The sequence below is a fragment of the Suillus subalutaceus genome (assembly GCF_016647625.1).
Source record: "Suillus subalutaceus strain FC151 chromosome Unknown DFJ58scaffold_37, whole genome shotgun sequence".
Taxonomy (NCBI): Eukaryota; Fungi; Basidiomycota; class Agaricomycetes; order Boletales; family Suillaceae; genus Suillus; species Suillus subalutaceus.
Window position 1 is genome coordinate 114128 of NW_024540286.1, and position 18841 is coordinate 132968.

Here is an 18841-nt window from a genome sequence, read left to right on the forward strand (position 1 = left end):
CTGAATTCGTGCGGTGGAATATCGACGTATCTTGAGAAGTCTAGTCACTTGAATTAAATTTGGGATGTGGCGGATATTAATAGTCGTATTCTTATGGCAGAACTCCGAACCCCGCATGCTTCCAGTTATGTTCCACCACTGCAGGTCACGAAAGTTGTAGCTGGCGAATATGCTCTGGGTGACATCAAGATTCAAGTTACGACAGGAGAGCATCATGAAAGCCTGCAAAATATTGGTTTAGTTTCTCATTCTTCATGACTTCACCCGCTCTAACATTTTCAATTGTATGGTAGCCTAGGATGACTTTAGAAAGGCGAATGCTGCCATGTTCTCCGGATATACCATGAGAATGGACAAATAGAGCCAGTGAGTGACTTATGCTACCGATGTTGAACCAGCGTAGTCAAGTCGTTCCTTCTTTTTCAAGCCGACGGACCGGACACCGTGCTGGCAGTGGATCAGTGTTAGGAACGGTATGATATGCAAGGCACATAAATCCTATAAAGACTGAGAGAGTTCATTGTTTCTCGACAGCAACACCATGGCCCATGCAGAGCTTGACCGTCTACAAGCATGTTTGAACTTCGCGCTTGACACACTCCGCAAGGAGATGGACAACTCTCAGCTTCCTCCCCTGAGCCAACAAAGCTCAGTAGAACACCCATTGGATGACTCAACAAAATACCTACCTAGTACGGGGTTGTTTGAAGCTCGCCGTCTCTCTTTAGGTACGTCATGTTTGCTCTGGATGCCCCAATGCATAACTCTAATTATCCATCAGCATGTCTGGTTGGTTATTAACTGAGCCCCTTTTATTCATCTGAGTACCTCTTCTAGGGAGAGCTAAAGAACCTGATCCAGTCGCCTTTGGATAAGTGCATGGAAGAGAGGTTCGCAGTATATGGTGTTGCCTGCACCGACACCCTTATCAAGACCGGCATCATCGACTACTTGTCCGATGCGCCGAACCCCTCCCAAGGTGTCCCGGCCGCTGAACTGGCCTCAAAGTTTGAACTTGATTCTCAAAAACTCGTTCCCATTCTCCGCTGCTGTGCAGCCAGCGGTTGGGTCAGGGAGACCCGTGATTCTTCATTTGCTTTGAACAGATGCTCGCGCACTTTCATTGAAGGCAATGCTGGTCGAAAACTAAACTTTTCGTATGTTTTTCACTGCATCAGCGCTTGCCAAGGCTAAATATCGAGCAGTATGCCTGGGTTTATGTCGATGATAGAAACTATACCACACTGGGTGGCGGAATCTGATTGGAAACTATCGCGTTCTCCAGAGCAGACTGCTTTTCAAATCGCGTTCAACACACCCTTATTGGCATTCTCTTGGATTGTGGAAAATCCAGATGTCCTCGTTCCAATTGCGGATCATCTTCAAGTCAGTTGTTCCGTGAGAGAATTACAGAGCACTTACCGGACTTTTACTGTTCTAGGTCTTTGGTGACATGTCTACACCGAGTATCGTGGCAGACTACCCATGGGAACAGTTGCAAACCCCCGTCATCGTTGATTGTGGAGGGGGCGAGGGCGGTCTAATTTCGTCCATTCTAGATGCGTAGGTTGGCGTACGTATTCCTTTTCTGGAGGTATCTCAATTATGACAGGCATCCTTCCTTCCGAGCCATCGTGCAAGACATGGAGAATGTAGTCCCACTGACAACTTCGATTATGGAAGAACGACGCCCTCGCGACATTGAAAATGGTGCAATCAAGGTGGAAGCCCACGACTTTTTCCAGCCTCAGCCCCGGATCGGAAACGAGTATAGCTTTATCTTACGTCATATAATGTAAGTACTCGTTCCCCTTAACCTGAATTTGCTGATACCAGTCTTGTGCCAAAGGCATGATTGGCCAGATAAAGAAGCGGTCAGTGTAGCACATCCTTCAATGACATAGCTAACTTTGACTCAGGCAATGATACTGGGAAATGTAGCCCGTGCACTGGGTCCTAAGGTCAACAGCCAAATTTACAGATCAATGTGTTATGTCTGATGCATTTTACAGTCCAAGATACTCATCGTTGACATGGTAGCTGTTCCGAATGTAGATTCGGCTGCTACAACGAGCGTCAAATCCTTGATGCCTAGTGGCGGAACTAAAGGTCCTGACTACACCATCCCATCGCACTTTGGTTCAGCGTCTAAAATCGTAAGCGGTTCTTCTGTGCACATGCTGACCGTGATAAACGGTTGTGAGAGGTCTTTGGTGCGTGCGGAACATTGTTTGACGATATGTTACTGAAGATTAAACAGCGTGAGTGGGAGAAATTGGTGAAGGGGTGCGGGCTCCGTATCACGAACGTTTACCCGCTGCGAGCTCACACTTCCATTATTGAATGTGCACTTGATACACGAGCATTGCTGTAAAAGAATCCCGGAGTAATGACACATCGAGATTTCCCGCGTCGCTTCTTTTTCCCCAAGGCGGATTTAGATAGTAAAGTCGCCTTTTCCGAAAAACTTCGCGTGGCCCTTGAGCCTGACAAGACCTTTGTCCTGATCCCAAGTCACCCACAGCTCTCCTTCACGTGTGCTCACTTGACGAACATACATCTCCTCCTGATTCTTCTTTCCGAGTCGAGTCGCCCAGTAAGGTACGAGCAGCGTGTGCGCGCTTCCACAGACATGATCTTCAGGGATACCTTCTGCAGGCGCAAATACACGCGAGACGAAGACCTGATCATCGTTAGGCGTCAAGTTCGTGATAATATTGGTACCGTAAGAAGTTTTGCGCTACTCATGCATATTTTTTTTAGATTATGGTCCACTTATGTGGAATTGAGTGCCTACCAGAACATCGGTGTCTAGTTTCATATTTCCTATGTTTTCATCTGGACCAACGATGATCATCAAGTACTTGCGATTGCCCATCTTGCCTTCGCCTTCGGCGGCATACTCCACCTGTACATTCCTACCAGCGGCTTCACTGACTACACTTGTAATCCTGTCCATCTCCACGTCCGAAATCGTGACGAATGTAGTTGCGGGCAGCACGATCTCATACTTTTCCTCATTAGACCCACTCTCTGTGACGCTGCATGCAGAAAAAATCGTGCCTGCCTTTGTGCGCAGCTTCACTTCTGAACCAAATTGACCAAGGGATGGCAGAGCGTTCGTGCATAGCGCCCTGACTGCAGCCAACATCCCATGTCCGCAGAAGGGTGGCGCAAAGGTCCCGTTATAGAAGCGGACATCAAGGAGTGTGGAATCATCTGATGATGGCGAGAGGAAGATTGACATAGGCTGCGCGAATGCGAGACTGGTCTTAATCATAGTCTCTTCGCTAAATGTTTGGGGTTGGGAAAGAGAGCTTGGTGGGAGAGCGATGATCACAGCTGGATTACCCCCAAAGGACGTACGCGTGAATGCGTTTATGATGACATAGGGAAAGGTGGGCATGTTGTCTGACGAGGATATAGTGATATGTTGATCAAGTGGGCTTGATGGCTTTTATAGAGATAAGCGCGGTGCCGGGAGGCACATGACTCGCTCGAATCAGACCATTAGAAGAAGACAGTCTCAATAATGACACGACAAATTAAAGTCATCTAGACATCTATGATCGCATGCATCAAACTGAGTATGATTTTCTAACAGTGTCTCCTTCGTCCTAACAGAATTAGAGGTCGTACACTGTAGTTGTCCATAGGCAGTAATAAAATCATTTGCTAAGCATTCTGCAGACAGCGGTACTCCAAAAAAATCACTTCTCCAGCTTCAACTCCTATGGCCTAGTTCTGAAGAACTGGTATCGCACTTTTGGAAAATCATATATACCATGCCTTTTGTGAGCCCGCTGCGAGCTCACAAGAACTTCCATATGTTATTGAATTCACGAGTAAATATTGCTCTAGATCTAAAAGAAACCCGGAGTAATGACACATCGAGATTTCCCGCGTCATTTCTTTTCCCCCAAGGCGGATTGACACACAAATTTGATTTAGATAGTAAAGTCACCTTTTCCAAAAGCCTTCGCGTGGCCCTTGAGCCTGACAAGACCTTTATCCTGATCCCAAACCACCCATAGCTCTCCTCCACGCGGGCTCACCTGACGAACGTACATCTCCTGATTCTTCTTTCCAAGTCGAGTCGCCCAGTATGGTACGAGCAGCGTGTGCGCGCTTCCACAAACATGATCTTCAGGCATACCTGCTACAGGTGCAAACATACGCGAGACGAAGACCTGATCAGCGTCAGGCGTAACGTTTGTGATAATATTGACAGTGTAAGAAGTTTTGCGCTACTCATTCATGTTTTAGATGATGGTCCACTTATGTGGAATTGTGTGCTTACCAGAACATCGGTGTCTAGTTTCATATCGCCTATGTTTTCGTCTGGGCCAACGACGATCATCAAGTAATCGCCAACGTTGCTTTTGCCTTTAGCTGCATACTCCACCTGTACATTCCTTCCGGCGGCTTCGCTGACTACACTTGCAATCCTATCCGTCTCCACGTCCGGAATCGTGACGACTGGTACTGCGGGAAGCGAGATCTCGTACTTTTCCTCATCAGACCCACTCTCTGTGACCTTGCATGCAGAAATTATCGTGCCTGCCTTCGTGCGCAACTTCACTTCTGGACCCAATTGACCAAGGGATGGCAGAGTATTCGTACATAGCGCCTTGACTGCAGCCAACATCGCATGTCCACAGATAACTGGCGCAACGGTCCCGTTATAGAAGCGGACATCAAGGAGTGTGGAATCATCTGGAGATGGCGAGAGGAAGATTGACATGGGCTGCGCGAATGCGAGACTGATTTTAGTCATAGTCTCTTCGCTGAATGTTTGGGGTTGTGAAAGAGAGTTTGGTGGGAGAGCGACGATCATAGCTGGATTACCTCCGAAGGACGTACGCGTGAATGCGTTTATGATGACATAGGGAAAGGTGGGCATGTTGTCTGACGAGGATATAGTGATATGTTGATCAAGTGGGCTTGATGGCTTTTATAGAGATAAGCGCGGTGCCGGGAGGCACATGACTCGAGTCAGTTCGCTCGAGTCAGACTATTAGAGGAACACAATCTTAATAATGACACGACATCATCATACTCACTGGAGCCGTGGCTGCACGCTGTGCTACGCTGGAAAGGTCCCCTCTGAGACCTGCACTTGCGCTTGTGTTTCCGCTGTAAAGAAGCGTCATATTTTGGAGGTAAGTGTTAGCGGTATTATACATCAGTTCAAGTTGTGTGATCCGGTTATTCTTAGGATTGTCGTATGGAAGTCTAGGTAAACGATCCTGGCAGGAGTACAGCACTTTGTTCGTGGCGACATGCTGGAGACAGTTCCACGACTGACTTGGTGTCTGTTTTAGCCTAATTACTAAACTGTTGGCGAATTACCATATTCACACAGTTTGTACAACAGCAGCAATTCTCTTTGGTTGATCTTTCCCCCGATGTCGAGCTTGAAATTTGTGAACGATATATGATGCACAGCATCGACATGATACGCAGCACGAGACCATGTCTGCCGCCAGACCTAATATCAGCATTTCGTGAGATACGTAACAAACCGATTCTTATACATTCACTACTACGTCGAGTAAAGGAATAAGGGCAACATACTCCGCTCGCAGCACATTCGTCACTGTCACCTGACCACCGAAAATCAGGCGTTCCAGGGGACACTTTGACCGTGCAAAAAGATTCATCAACTGCTCATGAGGCCATGCACTATTGTAAGTGCAGTGAGCCTCAAACACACGCAATTTGGGGAGTGATAAAGCATCGAATAGGCCAGCTAGCCCAGAGTCACAATAAGCCATGCACAAGAATTGGATGTTGGTGTGCGTAAATGGCTCCAAGGTCCATTGTTCGTGGAATACTATACGAACCGTCAACGAGGAGAGGTTGGGACATAGGCGGAGCAAGTGGAGGGATGCATCCGGAAAAAGTAGGGTGATATTGACCTGTGTCAGGTGGGCCAATACGGGATTGAGAGAAGATACAAGCTGGATGTCAAACGGCGACGATGTCATGACATCGAGAACGCGCATCGTGGACGGGAGTCGAGAGATAGATTGCGCCACAGTTGGAATGTCAGAACCCCTCCCCATCCCTATTACGACGAGCTCTCGAAGTGCTGGCACGTCTTGTAACAAAAGTTCTAGCCGGCCCACTCGTCGGGAAAAATTTATGGAGAGAAACGAGATTTGACTGCTGTAAGGTCGAAGAAGGCTTCTTAAGAACCTGGTTGAGTGGCAGCGTTCGAGCACTAATGAGAGCGGACGTCCTCGTGATCGCTTGAGCCAGGAGTCATAGCAGAAAGCTGCCCGCATGTTGTTGACTTCTACATCCGACTCTTCATCTAACTCTTCCCAGTCGCTGTCATCGCTGTCGTCGAGATCATCTTCTTGCCCGACTCCGTTGATGTTGATGTCCACATGCAACCTGCACCATAAACTGGGCATATCCACAGCAACGTCCCTCCATGGTCGGCATATTCTGGTCAACAGCACGGGGGCTAGGTTTGAAGGCGGGTGACAAGTATTGGTCTTCCGGAAGACATTGATGAAAAATTTGGGATAAGACTTCAGTTGGCAAACGCCAGAGAGCCGATCCGAGTCCCTTGTGGAAAGTCATGGACTGGATGATCTTCTCCTTTCGATCAACGAGTTGCTGGTGCAAAATTTTGATGCCATCTATGACCGTTTCCAGACCTGAGATGTCGCGCAACACTGCATCTAGCTGCTGTTGACGTTCGGTGAGGATGGCGCTGATGCTCTCGCTGTTGGGCCCGATGGTAGGGTGGTCGATATTCGGGACGCTAGATCGGGAGTATGGGGTGTCGAGGTCTGGCATCTGCTATTAATGATCAATATCACATCGGATACATCCACATAGACATACAAAAACTTGTGAGCGCAGCTAAAGCGAATAGTTATTATTTGCAGAGAGAATGGAAACATCGGCACTTACGATGTTCTGCAGTGCATCAATGATGTCCGAGGCCGATGAGAGATTGTCGAAGTTTGAGTTGACTGTCTGCATATTGTTTGCTAGCGTGCGCTTATAGGTCACGAAACGAAGTTCGAGTAAGAACGAATGAAGGAGTTAGTTTTAGTGTTGCCGCCGAGGCGAGGCGAATCGAATCGAGGTGGAAAATTCAGGTAAATCGACACGCAGTTCAGACTAACGAGTTGAAACGAGTTGTACCTCAGGATTCGGAAAACGAGTTCGGAGCGATACGGACCGGGAGTCCAGGCTATGTTAGGATTCTGCATGCCGGCAACGACGATTATTTGCAAGTTACTAGCTATAGTACACAACCAGCAAATATAATCAATGTTCTTTGCATTCCATTTTGCTTCGTTCTTCTCAGTCACCACTTCCCTTCAATCCAACATACCCTATGACAAGCTCATACAAGAGCGGGTGAAGCTGATCGTAGATTCGTAGCCCAGGCTTCAACGCGTCCGTAAAGGTAAGAAACTTATGCACTACTGATTATACAGCGAAAGACACTAATGAAAACCATCTACCTCTTCGATCAATCAACTTCCCATTCGTAAGTAGTATGCCAACTTGTGTGCGGTGCAGCAATTCTCTTTGGTTGATATTTCCCCCGACTCCGAGCTTGAAATTTGTGAACAATATATAATGTACAGCATCGACATGATACGCAGCACGAGACCATGTCTGCCGCCAGACCTAATATCAGCATTTCGTGAGATGCATAACAAACCGATTCTTATACATTTACTACTACGTCGAGGGAAGGAATAAGGGCAACATACTCTGCTCGCGGCACATCCGTCACTGTCACCCGACCACCGAAAATCAGGCGCTCCAGGGGACACTTTGACCGTGCAAAAAGATTCATCAACTGCTCATGAGGCCATGCACTATTATAAGCGCAGTAAGCCTCAAACACACGCAAATTGGGGAATGATAAAGCATCGAACAGGCCAGCTAAACAAATTAGGAACATTCGAGAGTTATGATAAGACATGTACAAGGATTGGATGTTGGTGTGTGTGAATGGCTCCAAGGTCCGTTGGTCGTGGAATATTGTAAGAACCGTCAAAGAGGAGAGGTTGGGACATAGACGGAGCAAGTGGAGAAATGCATCCGGATGAGTTAGGTTGATCTTGACCTGTGTCAGGTGGGCCCATACGGGATTGAGAGAAGATACGCCACGGATGTTGAACGGCAAATTCATGACATCGAGAACGCGCATTGTAGACGGAATTTGTGAGATAGATTGTGCCATAGTCAGAATGGTAGAATTCCCCATCCATATTGTGACCAGCTCTTGAAGTGCTGGCACGTCTTTTAACAAAGATTCTACCCCGTCCGCTCGTCGGGAAAAATTTATGGAGAGAGACAGGATTTGATTGCTGTATGGCTGAAGAAGGCTTCTTAAGAGCCAGGTTGAGTGGTAGTATCCGAGCACTAATGAGAGCGGATGTCCTTGTGATCGCTTGAGCCATGAGTCATAGCAGAAAGCTGCTCGCTGCCAGGCTCTGTCGACTTCTACAACTGACTCTTCCCAGTCGCTGTCGTCACTGTCATCGCTATAATCGCTGTCGTCGAAATCCTCTTCTTCTTCTTGCCCAACTTTGTTGATGTTAATGTTCACATGCAACCTGCACCATAAACTAGGCATATCCACAGCAACATCCCTCCATGGTCGGCATATTCTGGTCAACAGCATGGGGGCCCGGTTTGAGGCGGGTGACAAGTATTTGTCTTCCGGAAGACATTGATGAAAAATTTGGGATAAGACTTCAGTTGGCAAGCGCCAGAGAGCCGATCTGAGTCCCTTGTGGAAAGTCATGGACTGGATGATCTTCTCCTTTCGATCAACGAGTTGCTGGTGCAAAATTTTGATGCCATCTATGACCGTTTCCAGACCTGAGATGTCGCGCAACACTGCATCTAGCTGCTGCTGACGTTCGGTGAGGATGGCGCTGATGCTCTCACTGTTGGGCTCGATGGTAGGGTGGTTGATATTCGGGACGCTAGCTCGGGAGTATGGGATATCGAGGTCTGGCATCTGCTATTAATGATCAGTATCACATCGGATACATCCACATAGACATACAAAAACTTGTGAGCGCAGCTAAAGCGAATAGTTATTATTTGCAGAGAGAATGGAAACATCGGCACTTACGATGTTCTGCAGTGCATCAATGATGTCTGAGGCCGATGAGAGATTGTCGAAGTTTGAGTTGACTGTCTGCATATTGTTTGCTAGCGTGCACGTGTAGGTCAAGAAACGAAGTTCGAGTAAGAACGAACGGAGGGCGAGTCGAATCAAATCGAGGGGGAAAATTCAGGTAAATCGACACGCGGTTCAGACTAACGGGTTGAAACGAATTGTATCTATTCGGAAGCGAGTTCGGAGCGATACGGACCGGGAGTCCAGGCTTGTAGGGATTCTGGCATTGATTCTGCATACCGACGACGATTATTTGCAAGTTACTAGCTATAGTACACAACCAGGCTCCAGCAGACATAATCAATGTCCTTTGCATTCCATTTTGCTTCGTTCTTCTCAGTCATCACTTCCCTTCAATCCAACATACCCTATGACAAGAGCGGGTGAAGCTGATCGTAGCCCAGGCTTCAACGTGTCCGTATTATCGACGACTCCGTAAAGGTGAGAGACTTATGCACTACCTGATTATACAGCGAAAGACACTAATGAAAACCATCTACCTCTTCGATTGATGACTTCCCATTCGTAGGTATGCCAACTTGTGTGCGGTGCGATGCTGCAGCCGCATAATCCATGCGATATCATGCCATGGACAGAGTCCTTGACGAGCTTAAGCATGGCCATACATCGCGAGAGAAGACGCGTGCACGCAGTAGAGTACTGTTTCTTGCAACGTATGTACTATGTATATTTCATTAAATCTGACAGACATTCGACCTAGGATTGAAAAGTACTATGCTGCAGTACTTACAGCACGGACGTAGGCACGACCATCGTGCTATATATGGGCGACGGCGGGGGAGCGTTTTTGCTCATCCATATACGTTTCAAAGAGGCATCCAGTATCAAACCAAATCATACTCACCCGAGTTGTCACGGTGGCTGCACGCTGTGGTACGCTGGTATGGAGGAGAGCCATTCTAAATTTTGCACTTGCACTTGTGTTCCCGCTGCCATATTGTGGAGAGGATGAGTGTCAGTGGTATTATACATCAATTCAAGTCGTGTGTGATCCGGCCATTCTTAGGATTGTCAGGGGAAAGTCTAGGCTGACGGTCACTGTAGCAGTACAGTCCTTAATTCGTAGCGACACGCTGGAGACAGTTCCACGACAGGCTTGGTATCTGAGGTCTGATGTTTCAGTCTAATTGACTGTTGGCGAATTATCATATTCATACAGTTTGTACAACAGCAGGAATTCTCTTTGATTGATCTTTCCCCTGATTCCGAGCTTGAAATTTGTGAACGATATATGATGTACAGCATCGACACGATACGCAGCACGAGACCATGTCTACCGCCAGACCTAATATCAGCATTTCGCGAGATGCATAACAACCGGTTCTTATACATTCACTACCACATCGAGGGAAGGAATGAGGGCAACATACTCTGCTCGCGGCACATCCATCTCCAACATGCAGTTACTGAAAATCAGGCGCTCCAGGGGACACTTTGATCGTGCAAAAAGATCCCTCAGTTGCTCATGAGGCCATGGAGAGTGGTAAGAGCAGCGAGCTTCAAGCACGCGCAAATTGGGGAGTGATAGAGCATCGAACAGGTCACCTAAAGGGTTTGGCATCATCCCGAGGTTATTACAATCAATGAGTATTAAGGATTGAATGTTGGTGTGCGTGAATAACACCAAGGCCCGTTGGTGAAAGAATGCTGCAACAACCGTCAACGAGGAGAGGTTGGGACATAGACGGAGCAAGTGGAGAAATGCACTCGCATGGAGTAGGGTGATCTTGACCTGTGTCAGGTGGGCCCAAACGGGATTGAGAGAATATATGTGAAGGGCGTCGAACGGCGAATCCATGACGTCGAAGGGAGAATCCATGATCTCGAGAACGCGCATTGTAGACGGAAGTTGCGAGATAGATTTTGCCACATATCTAATATCAAAACTGTTCATCCCCAGTATGACCAGCTCTCGAAGCGCTGGCACGTTTTTTAGCAAAAGTTCTAGCTGGCCCGCTCGTCGGGAAAATTTTATGGAGAGAAACGAGATTTGATTACTGTAAGGTTGAAGAAGGCTTCTTAAGAGCCTGGTTGAGAGGTAGCGTTCGAGCACTAATGAGAGTGGATATCCTCGTGATCGCTTGAGCCAGGAGTCATAGAAGAAAGTCGCCCGCTGCCAGGCTATCAGGGTTTCCTCATTTTCCTCTTGCCCGATGTCGATTTTCACATGCAACCTGCACCATAAACTGGGCATATCTACAGCTACGTCCCTCCATGGTCGGCATATTCTGGTCAACAGCATGGGGGCCAAGTTTGATGCGGGTGACAAGTATCGGTCTTCCGGAAGACAACAGTGAAAAATGTGGGACAAGACTTCAGTTGGCAAGCGCCAGATAGCTGGTTCAAGTCCCTTGTGGACAGTCATGGACTGGATGATCTTCTCCTTCCGTTCGACGAGTTGCTGGTGAAAAATTTTGATGCCATTCATGACCGTTTCCAGACCTGAGATGTTGCACAACACTGTATCCAGCTGTTGCTGGCGTTCATCGATAGGGATGGCGCTGATCTTGCTGTTGAGCTCCGAGTCGATGGTAGGGTGGTCGATATTCTGGACGCTGGGTCGGGAGTACGGGGTGTCGAGGTCTGGCATCTACAAATAATTAATATCGCATCATATACATCCACATAGACATACAAATGCTTGTGAGCGCAGCTGAAGCGAATAGTTGTTATTCACAGAGAGAATGAAAATATCGGCACTTACGATGTTCTGCAGTGCATCAATGATGTCTGATGCCGATGAGAGATTGTCTAAGTTTGAGTCGACTGTCTGCATATTGTTTGCTAGCGTGTAGGTCAAGACACGAAGTTCGAAGAACGAAGGAGTCAGTTTTTCGAGTTTAACCTCCTTTATATGGTCGAGTTCCTACTATGTGCGGGCTTACCTCAGGGTCTAGTATCCTTGCCCTAGTGGCATGCGCTCTCCTAGCGCCCCCGGCATGACGCACATTCTGAGCAATCTTGCAAATGCCTTGCCAGGCGGGCTTTTAGGAGGTCTTCGCCGTCGTCACAATACTCGTCACCCACCCACTTCGATCGGAGTCTACAAATAATTCAACTTTCCTTTCTAGTAATAAACCAAATCCATGTAAACAGGACTCTTGTTCAAATAAGGAACTCAACGCCTTACTAGTTACTACCAGCTTCTCTCGAATGTCACAGAATGTTATTGGTCGCCATTCAACCAAACACCGGGTAACTTCTAGAAGACACTCGTATCGCTATGGCCATGATAGACGTTCGTTAGATATGGTCACGGACGTATATATAAATGCTGGTCAGAGTCGCTCAGACTCCAGCAAACTCATCCAACAACCACCAAAGCATGTTCTCTCGACATCTGCTATCTCTGCGCTTAATCGTATCTCTAGTGCGCATAATCTATGATCCCTTCACCGAGTTCGGCAAGCTATATGACGATGTTTTCAATGCTCGTTTTCGTCCCTCCCATACCATCGAGGGCAATACTACCTTGACTCAGTGCGGTGATTGGGCGTTTCCCAGGTGAGTATAATACACCTTTCAATGTGTTTACGGAACTGACTCGTACTAACACAGGCTGGACCTGCACGAGAATGCTGAGATCAAAACAGTCTCTGCAACATTCAAACTTCCTGGTATCAAACAACAGGATGTCAACGTCGAGGTCCATGGAAATCACCTGACCATATCTAGGGAGTCGAAACGCTCGGGAGTCGGATAATCATAACAAGGGCAGCTATGCGGTGCAGGAGTGCTCATGTGGCAAGTTCTCCAGGACCCTTCAAATTCGTCAGGGAATTAAGGCGAGTACATTGGCAATGTGAATTCCGTGTAGCCATCTGGCACTCGTGGTTATCGTACCGTGCTGGTTGAGGATGTCCACGCCAAGATGGAGAATGGAGCCTTACCGTATGCTTCCCGAAGGCTGGGCCAGACCACCAACCCCAGCGGATTGCGATCGCGTGAACACGCGGTGGTATCTGCTTGGCTCAATCCATTGTCGTTTCAAATCTGTATCATTAGGACATCGCGAAGGTGGAAAAGTAATAGTGCATCTGTACAATCGTGAATACCGGGCTCACCTGATCTTTCTTTGAATCGAAGTACTTCAATCATGACGTGCAATAGCTAGGAGTGAACACAATAGAAAACATCATATTGAGAATTCTGCTCGAAGTTGGCTTTTGATATCTATATGCACGTAGTCGCAGATGAGACGGTTGCATAAATAAGCAAATAAAGATGTACTGCGTAACAAGTACTACAAGTCATAGTAATTAGGCCAACTAGGATCTACTACTACTTTAAGGGAAGGAATAAGATCAATGTACTCCGCTCGTTGCTCATCTGTTGTAGTCACCCGAGCGCCTACAACTAAGCTCTCCAGGAGGCACATCGACAGCGCCAAAAATGCCTTGAACTCTTCATGAGGCCATGGTTCTGTCTCCTTTGAAGAGTTGGTTTCAAGCACGCGCAGATTGGGGAGTGTGAGAGCTTTGAACAGATTCAATAATGAGTCTGTGTGCTTAAAGGCGACGGATAAGGATCGAAGGTTGTTGTGCGTGAGTTGCGGAAAGGGCCTGGAAGTTGCTGAACATTATCCCAATCATTAACGAGGAAAGGTTGGGACAAAGCGTAAGCAAGTTGAAAACCACGATTGGTTCAAGGGCCTCCATCACGACATTTGTCAGGTGCGTCCATGTGGGATTGTATGAAGATAACATTTGGTGGGTGAAACATGACCCTATGAACTTGAGACTGGTCACAGTCAACGGCGGTTGTGAGATGGATCGTCGAAGAGCCGTCAGATCCGATGTGACAATAGTTAGCTCACGAAGTGCTGGAAAATTGTCCCACAGAAGTCCATGTTGATCCTCTTCGCAAAAATGGATGCAAACAGACGATACTTGATTGACGTAAGGCTGAAGAAGGATTCGTATCTTGTCCGTGTCATATGGGCAGTCATTCCAGCAGAGTGTTAACGAGAGTGGACGTCCTTGTGATCGCTTGAGCCATGAGTCATAGCAAAAGGCTTGCCGCTCCCACTGGTCTCCGGGACAGAACAACAATGATGGCCTGCACCACAAACTGGGTGTGGCCACAGTGACCGCCCTCCATCGTTGACATACTCCCGTCAACAGCACGGGAGGGTCTAGCCCTGACGGTGGTTCCAATTCATCGATCCCTGGGAGACAGAGGTGAAAAATTTGGGACAGGACTTCGATTGGCAAGCGCCAGAGACCCGATATGAGCCCCTTGTGCAAAATCATCGATTGCGTGATCTTGTTCTTCTTTGCGAGCAGTTGCTGCTCAAGATTTTTGATACTATCCATGACGCTCTCCAAGCCCGAGATCTCGTGCAGAACTGTATCCAACTGCTGTTGGCGTTCGGTTATGATGGCGCCAATACTCTTTTCTTTGTGTGGGGTAGACTGATCGGTATTAGGAAATCTGGAATATGGACTTTCAAGGTTCGGAATCTAGTTATCATTAATAAATGACAATCGATGCGTCTCAAACGACATACTGTCACTTCTGAACGTGCCAGCTGGAGCGAATTAATGCAGACACGAGAGGTATAAAAATTGGCCACTTACGATGTCTTGCAGTGCACCAAGGATGTCCGAGACCCTGGATAGATTTGAGTTGGCAGTCATGCCCTCGATTGCCTGTAGGTTGTTTCCCAACTAGGTTTGAGGAAAAGGAAGCAAAAATTCAGTCTTGGAGGTTCACTCCAGCGCGTTGTAGGGAGTAGAAGAAATAATATTCATTTGGCGAAAGCCCAACTGAGAGAAGTGAAGTAACGATAAGGGAGAGTGATGGTAATGATAAGTTTTTGGGCGAAGGCGCGCAGCGCTTTCCGGCCCCAAGGGAAAGAGTCCAAACCTAAGGGAAGAAGAGGTGAGCTGCGATTCCCATACACCAGGAGTCCGACGACGCATCCAGCGAAACTCGGGTGCCCAGTTCTTAGGAGATGGACGAGGGTGACTTACATCTGCGTGTTTCAGTGTTGCGATCAGCGCACTGATGGGAGGGTGAAACGAAGGAATTGTTCTTGGATGTTGGGAGTGGCTTGCATATATGGGGCCAGGATCTGGGCGTGCCTCCGCAGGTACACGAGGAATGCATCGCTTGCCCAGCGTCCTTTAACTTTGACGACGTCGAAAGGAATGTTCCGTAGGAGGTATTCTAGGGTGGAACCGATGCGGATGCCGTGGCCGTGCACTGGTTTGCGACCCGCAGCTCTGGTTGCAGATGCTAGTCTGTTCAGGAACTTTGTCTTGGTGAGAGGACGGTGGGAGTCTTTGAACCTGTAAGAGAATAGCGCGGCATTCGCTGGAGGGTCGTTGATGCGGATATGGTTGTTGAAGGCTTCTTCAGGGTCTGAAGGGCCGTGCTGTTGTGCCCAGTGCACGTCTTCTCCTTCTAATGCTGACTTGGTGCGCGGAAGGTGGAAATTCTTCGTTAACAGGTTCTGTCTGTCTCGGACATCTGAGACGTTGTTGCGGGTGACGTGCAGGTTGGGGTCAAAGGAGTCGAGGCGGGGTACCGTGAATTCGCAGGTCCTTGCAGTGGCGTAAAAGGTCGTCGTTAGGCAAGAGAAAACTGACGCATCTAGTGGGTTATTGAGGTCTAGTTGGTCTCTTATGGCTGTGATTAGCTCGACGGTGTAAGGTTCGCGTTTGCTTGTTGTGCACTGGTTGGGGTGAGCGAGACGGTTGCTTTGAGTAATGTCTCGATTTGCATGTCATTAAGGTCCCAGGTGATGCTGTGGAGTACGTGCCATGCCCGCACACCGAAGATGTAATTGGCGATTGTTTTCCTGGAGTTCCCTGCCATGGCCGATATGAAAGATTCGATTAGGATGCTGCTAGCTGGGGCGCGTTGGGTCTCTGGAATGGATTTGCTGTCACAGAACACATGGTAAACGAGGAGGCCAGAGCCATAGGACTCGCGAGTCCCTTCTGAGTATCCATGTAGCATGACGTCGCGGATGCGTTGGATGTCAGAGGGTGCCAAGGGGACGAGTCTTCCTTGCGCGTCTTTGGTTGACCGAGAGGATTGTGGCAACCATAGATGGAGCCGATCCTTTGCGCTGCAGTGAGGACGGAGGGCAGATGGGATTGGAGTCAGGTCAGTGTTATACACTGTCATTTTGAGAAATGTGAGTGGCCGTTTCACGAGCCAAATAGCCTGTTCAACTTACTAGCCTTGCGACGCTTGGTGGAGCTCTTCTCCCCTCCGCTCAAACTCGCGGTTGATGAAAGCAGCGGCGTCGGAGCTCGAGGTCGAGGTGTTCTTTGCCCATTTCTCGAAGCGATTGACTGGTAGCGCGGCTTGGGGATGGGAAGTGGGAGTTTATGGCTGGGCCAGGTGGAGGAATTGGATGTGTCGAGTTCTGAGACGTTGGAGATGAATGCTTGGAGTTCACTTGGGATTGGGATTGGGGGAAGTGCATCACATGTGGGGGGATATATCCCTCTTGAGGGGCCGTCTGCTGGGTTTTCCTTGCTTGGGATGTATCGAGTAAGTACTGTGCATTTGGTACTCGCGACGACGTGATGAATGCGTTTGAAGATGGCATTAGTGGTGCGGCTGCGACTACACCCCTTCCACCATCCTTCCACAACCCCTCGATTGTCGCCGTATACTTTGAAATGAATCCCGGGGGGGCAGGCCTTGATGATAGTGCGAACGAGGAGTTCGAAGCCGACACTTTCTGCCCATCCAATGTCCCGTCCGTCTCGCTTCCAACCAGGTGTGAGGACCCAGGCTCTCCATCTGCCGTTGATGACGATTCCGATGCCATGACCAGAGCTAGCGTCCGAATAGGCGTTGAAGTCATGTACCACGCACGGTCCTGGGATGTGACGAATGAGGTTGGGGGAACTGAGGGTGCTTTTCCACCAGTTGATATCTTCGGGGGTGCTACGAGGGGGAGTTCTGGGCAGGTGTGGGTGCTCTCCGAATATACCCAGCATGCATTCCAGGCTCGTGAGGTAAGCGCGGCCCATCGGGATGATAAGGCAGGCATGCAGCAGTTTTCCGTAGAGTTTTTGGACCTCATGGAGTGTGTGGGTGCGTTTTGACTGCCACGTGTTGACCGCAGTGAGGTACCTGGCACGCTTCTCAGCTGATAAGGCCACTGTTCGGTCTTCAATGCTCCAGGTGAACCCAATGAATGGGGGGGTGGGGCTAAAGGGTTTGTCCTTCGATACCTCCCAGAAGATGCCGAGAAGTATGGAGAGGTGGTCAATGTCATCCATGCAAAAGGAAAATTGCAGGTCTTCACGTGATCGTGGTGAACGAGCTGATAAATCCAAGATGGGAAAGTACACAGTCTTCGTCGAACTCTTCTGTGGAGCCATTTGGCCATGTTGCTCCTTTAAACCATTTGCGCCCACCTTCAATGACGACACCCTCGTTGTTGGCAATGTCTTTGGCCCAGGTTTCACGTCGCTTATTGTACTCGGCCAGGTGTTCTTTTCTGATTCGGAAGAATAAGTGGTCATCGACCCATTTGGATAAAGGGCCAATTCCCTTGGCGCGAAAAATGTCTGCACCTGCATCTGCAACGGTTCCGTAGATTCCCGCTGATGGGCCGAACCCGAAGCAAAATGATGTGTCAACTGCAAAGGTGTCTTCCCCTGGGAGACGGATTGCCAGGCCTGGCCATTGAGACGAGTGCAAGGGGACTGTTCTGTATGCCTCTGCCACGTCTCGAACAGCTCCTTGCGACCCTGGAGGAAGACACCATATTGTTCTGCAGATGGTGGGGAAAGTTCCGTATGTGCAAGGAAAAAGATCGGAATCGACACGAGAATTAATGGAGCTAATGGGGGGAGAGGGTCTAATAGGGTATGATAGATTTTGAATGAGACGAAATCTTCCAGGCTTGCCTGGCTTCGGAATAATGGACAAAGGAGCTGTTTGGAATTTACCAATGATTGATTCGAGGGTTGCAGCATTAAAAGGGCCAATAAAACGACCCTTTGCAAATTCGTGACTGATGATGTTTGCAAAGGCTTCGGAGTGTTCCTCGACGGATGGGTTATTAGGTGGTGTGTATGTACAGGTAATGGGGGGGGGATCCCCCCAGAGAAACCAGATGCGAGACAAGCAGGGACAAAAGGGTATCTATGTATAAGGCCCGTCTCTTCGAGGAGACGTTGCCATTCAACTGGGTTATAAGGAGTGTGGGCCTTAAGCTTTCTCGCTTCGAGGGCACTTCTGGGCTCCGTGCTCCTTGCTTCCGCATCCTGAGCATTTGTGTGACAGCTCGTGGTTGGTGGCTTGGCAGCCTTCGGGGCGTTGCCACTTGAGGCAGAGAGGTAGGCCTTGGAGGTTGGTGATTCGGCCATCTTGGGCTCGACGACAGTGGCCATTGGATCCGTCCCATAAGTTGTGGGATTCGCACTTTTTGATGTCGTGTGCAAAGCGGCCCAGGCAGACTGCGCAGGCTGAACGGCCGCGTGAGCCTGCGCTGCGGGAAAAACCCCCACGTCGTTGACGGTTATGGGAGCTGCCCCGTGGGGATGGAGTTCTGCTTCTCCTCGACTCGGAGGTGCCGCGAGATGGGGAGCGTGAACGAGAGTTCCTGTAGCGGTACTCCTCGTGGCCAGAGTCTCTGGGATCACGATAGCTCGACCTCCGATTGTGGCT

At 48.7% G+C, this 18841-nt stretch overlaps 8 protein-coding genes across 8 annotated transcripts; 2 read left to right on the forward strand and 6 right to left on the reverse strand.

The window, feature by feature from the left end:
* The first annotated feature begins 339 nt into the window (after positions 1-339).
* On the forward strand, positions 340-2569 carry DFJ58DRAFT_294953 (O-methyltransferase-domain-containing protein). The gene is made up of 12 exons (XM_041379720.1): positions 340-366; positions 428-473; positions 535-728; positions 782-789; positions 838-1157; positions 1206-1386; positions 1442-1563; positions 1613-1795; positions 1850-1874; positions 1920-1961; positions 2013-2213; positions 2261-2569. The coding sequence occupies exons 3-12, from the start codon at positions 542-544 to the stop codon at positions 2372-2374; spliced, it is 1383 nt and encodes a 460-aa protein (XP_041245196.1). The 5' UTR covers positions 340-366; positions 428-473; positions 535-541; the 3' UTR covers positions 2375-2569.
* On the reverse strand, positions 2435-3493 carry DFJ58DRAFT_781551 (uncharacterized protein; the record flags this gene model as incomplete). Its single annotated transcript, XM_041389793.1, has 2 exons — positions 2798-3493; positions 2435-2740 (listed from the first exon to the last, which is right to left on the reverse strand). Exons 1-2 carry the CDS (start codon positions 3404-3406, stop codon positions 2438-2440), a joined length of 912 nt encoding a protein of 303 aa, XP_041245197.1. The 5' UTR covers positions 3407-3493.
* An 87-nt stretch (positions 3494-3580) lies between these two features.
* DFJ58DRAFT_701787 (uncharacterized protein) lies at positions 3581-4990 on the reverse strand. The gene is made up of 2 exons (XM_041383611.1): positions 4301-4990; positions 3581-4247 (listed from the first exon to the last, which is right to left on the reverse strand). Exons 1-2 carry the CDS (start codon positions 4901-4903, stop codon positions 3948-3950), a joined length of 903 nt encoding a protein of 300 aa, XP_041245198.1. The 5' UTR covers positions 4904-4990; the 3' UTR covers positions 3581-3947.
* A 541-nt stretch (positions 4991-5531) lies between these two features.
* Positions 5532-7002, reverse strand: DFJ58DRAFT_726547 (uncharacterized protein; the record flags this gene model as incomplete). The annotated part of the gene is made up of 4 exons (XM_041385384.1): positions 5532-6506; positions 6544-6813; positions 6862-6879; positions 6931-7002. The coding sequence occupies 4 exons, from the start codon at positions 7000-7002 to the stop codon at positions 5532-5534; spliced, it is 1335 nt and encodes a 444-aa protein (XP_041245199.1).
* A 700-nt stretch (positions 7003-7702) lies between these two features.
* Positions 7703-9252, reverse strand: DFJ58DRAFT_744808 (uncharacterized protein; the record flags this gene model as incomplete). The annotated part of the gene is made up of 3 exons (XM_041387346.1): positions 9128-9252; positions 9059-9076; positions 7703-9010 (listed from the first exon to the last, which is right to left on the reverse strand). The coding sequence occupies exons 1-3, from the start codon at positions 9197-9199 to the stop codon at positions 7703-7705; spliced, it is 1398 nt and encodes a 465-aa protein (XP_041245200.1). The 5' UTR covers positions 9200-9252.
* Positions 9253-10390: 1138 nt separating this feature from the next.
* On the reverse strand, positions 10391-12203 carry DFJ58DRAFT_294984 (uncharacterized protein). Its single transcript, XM_041379721.1, has 3 exons — positions 11901-12203; positions 11832-11849; positions 10391-11786 (listed from the first exon to the last, which is right to left on the reverse strand). Exons 1-3 carry the CDS (start codon positions 11970-11972, stop codon positions 10521-10523), a joined length of 1356 nt encoding a protein of 451 aa, XP_041245201.1. The 5' UTR covers positions 11973-12203; the 3' UTR covers positions 10391-10520.
* Positions 12204-12521: 318 nt separating this feature from the next.
* On the forward strand, positions 12522-13144 carry DFJ58DRAFT_715778 (small heat shock protein; the record flags this gene model as incomplete). Its single annotated transcript, XM_041384161.1, is given in 4 exon segments — positions 12522-12700; positions 12755-12890; positions 12910-12998; positions 13081-13144. 4 exon segments carry the CDS (start codon positions 12522-12524, stop codon positions 13142-13144), a joined length of 468 nt encoding a protein of 155 aa, XP_041245202.1.
* A 206-nt stretch (positions 13145-13350) lies between these two features.
* DFJ58DRAFT_295071 (uncharacterized protein) lies at positions 13351-15014 on the reverse strand. Its single transcript, XM_041379722.1, has 3 exons — positions 14776-15014; positions 14706-14726; positions 13351-14658 (listed from the first exon to the last, which is right to left on the reverse strand). Exons 1-3 carry the CDS (start codon positions 14833-14835, stop codon positions 13705-13707), a joined length of 1035 nt encoding a protein of 344 aa, XP_041245203.1. The 5' UTR covers positions 14836-15014; the 3' UTR covers positions 13351-13704.
* Positions 15015-18841: the final 3827 nt, after the last annotated feature.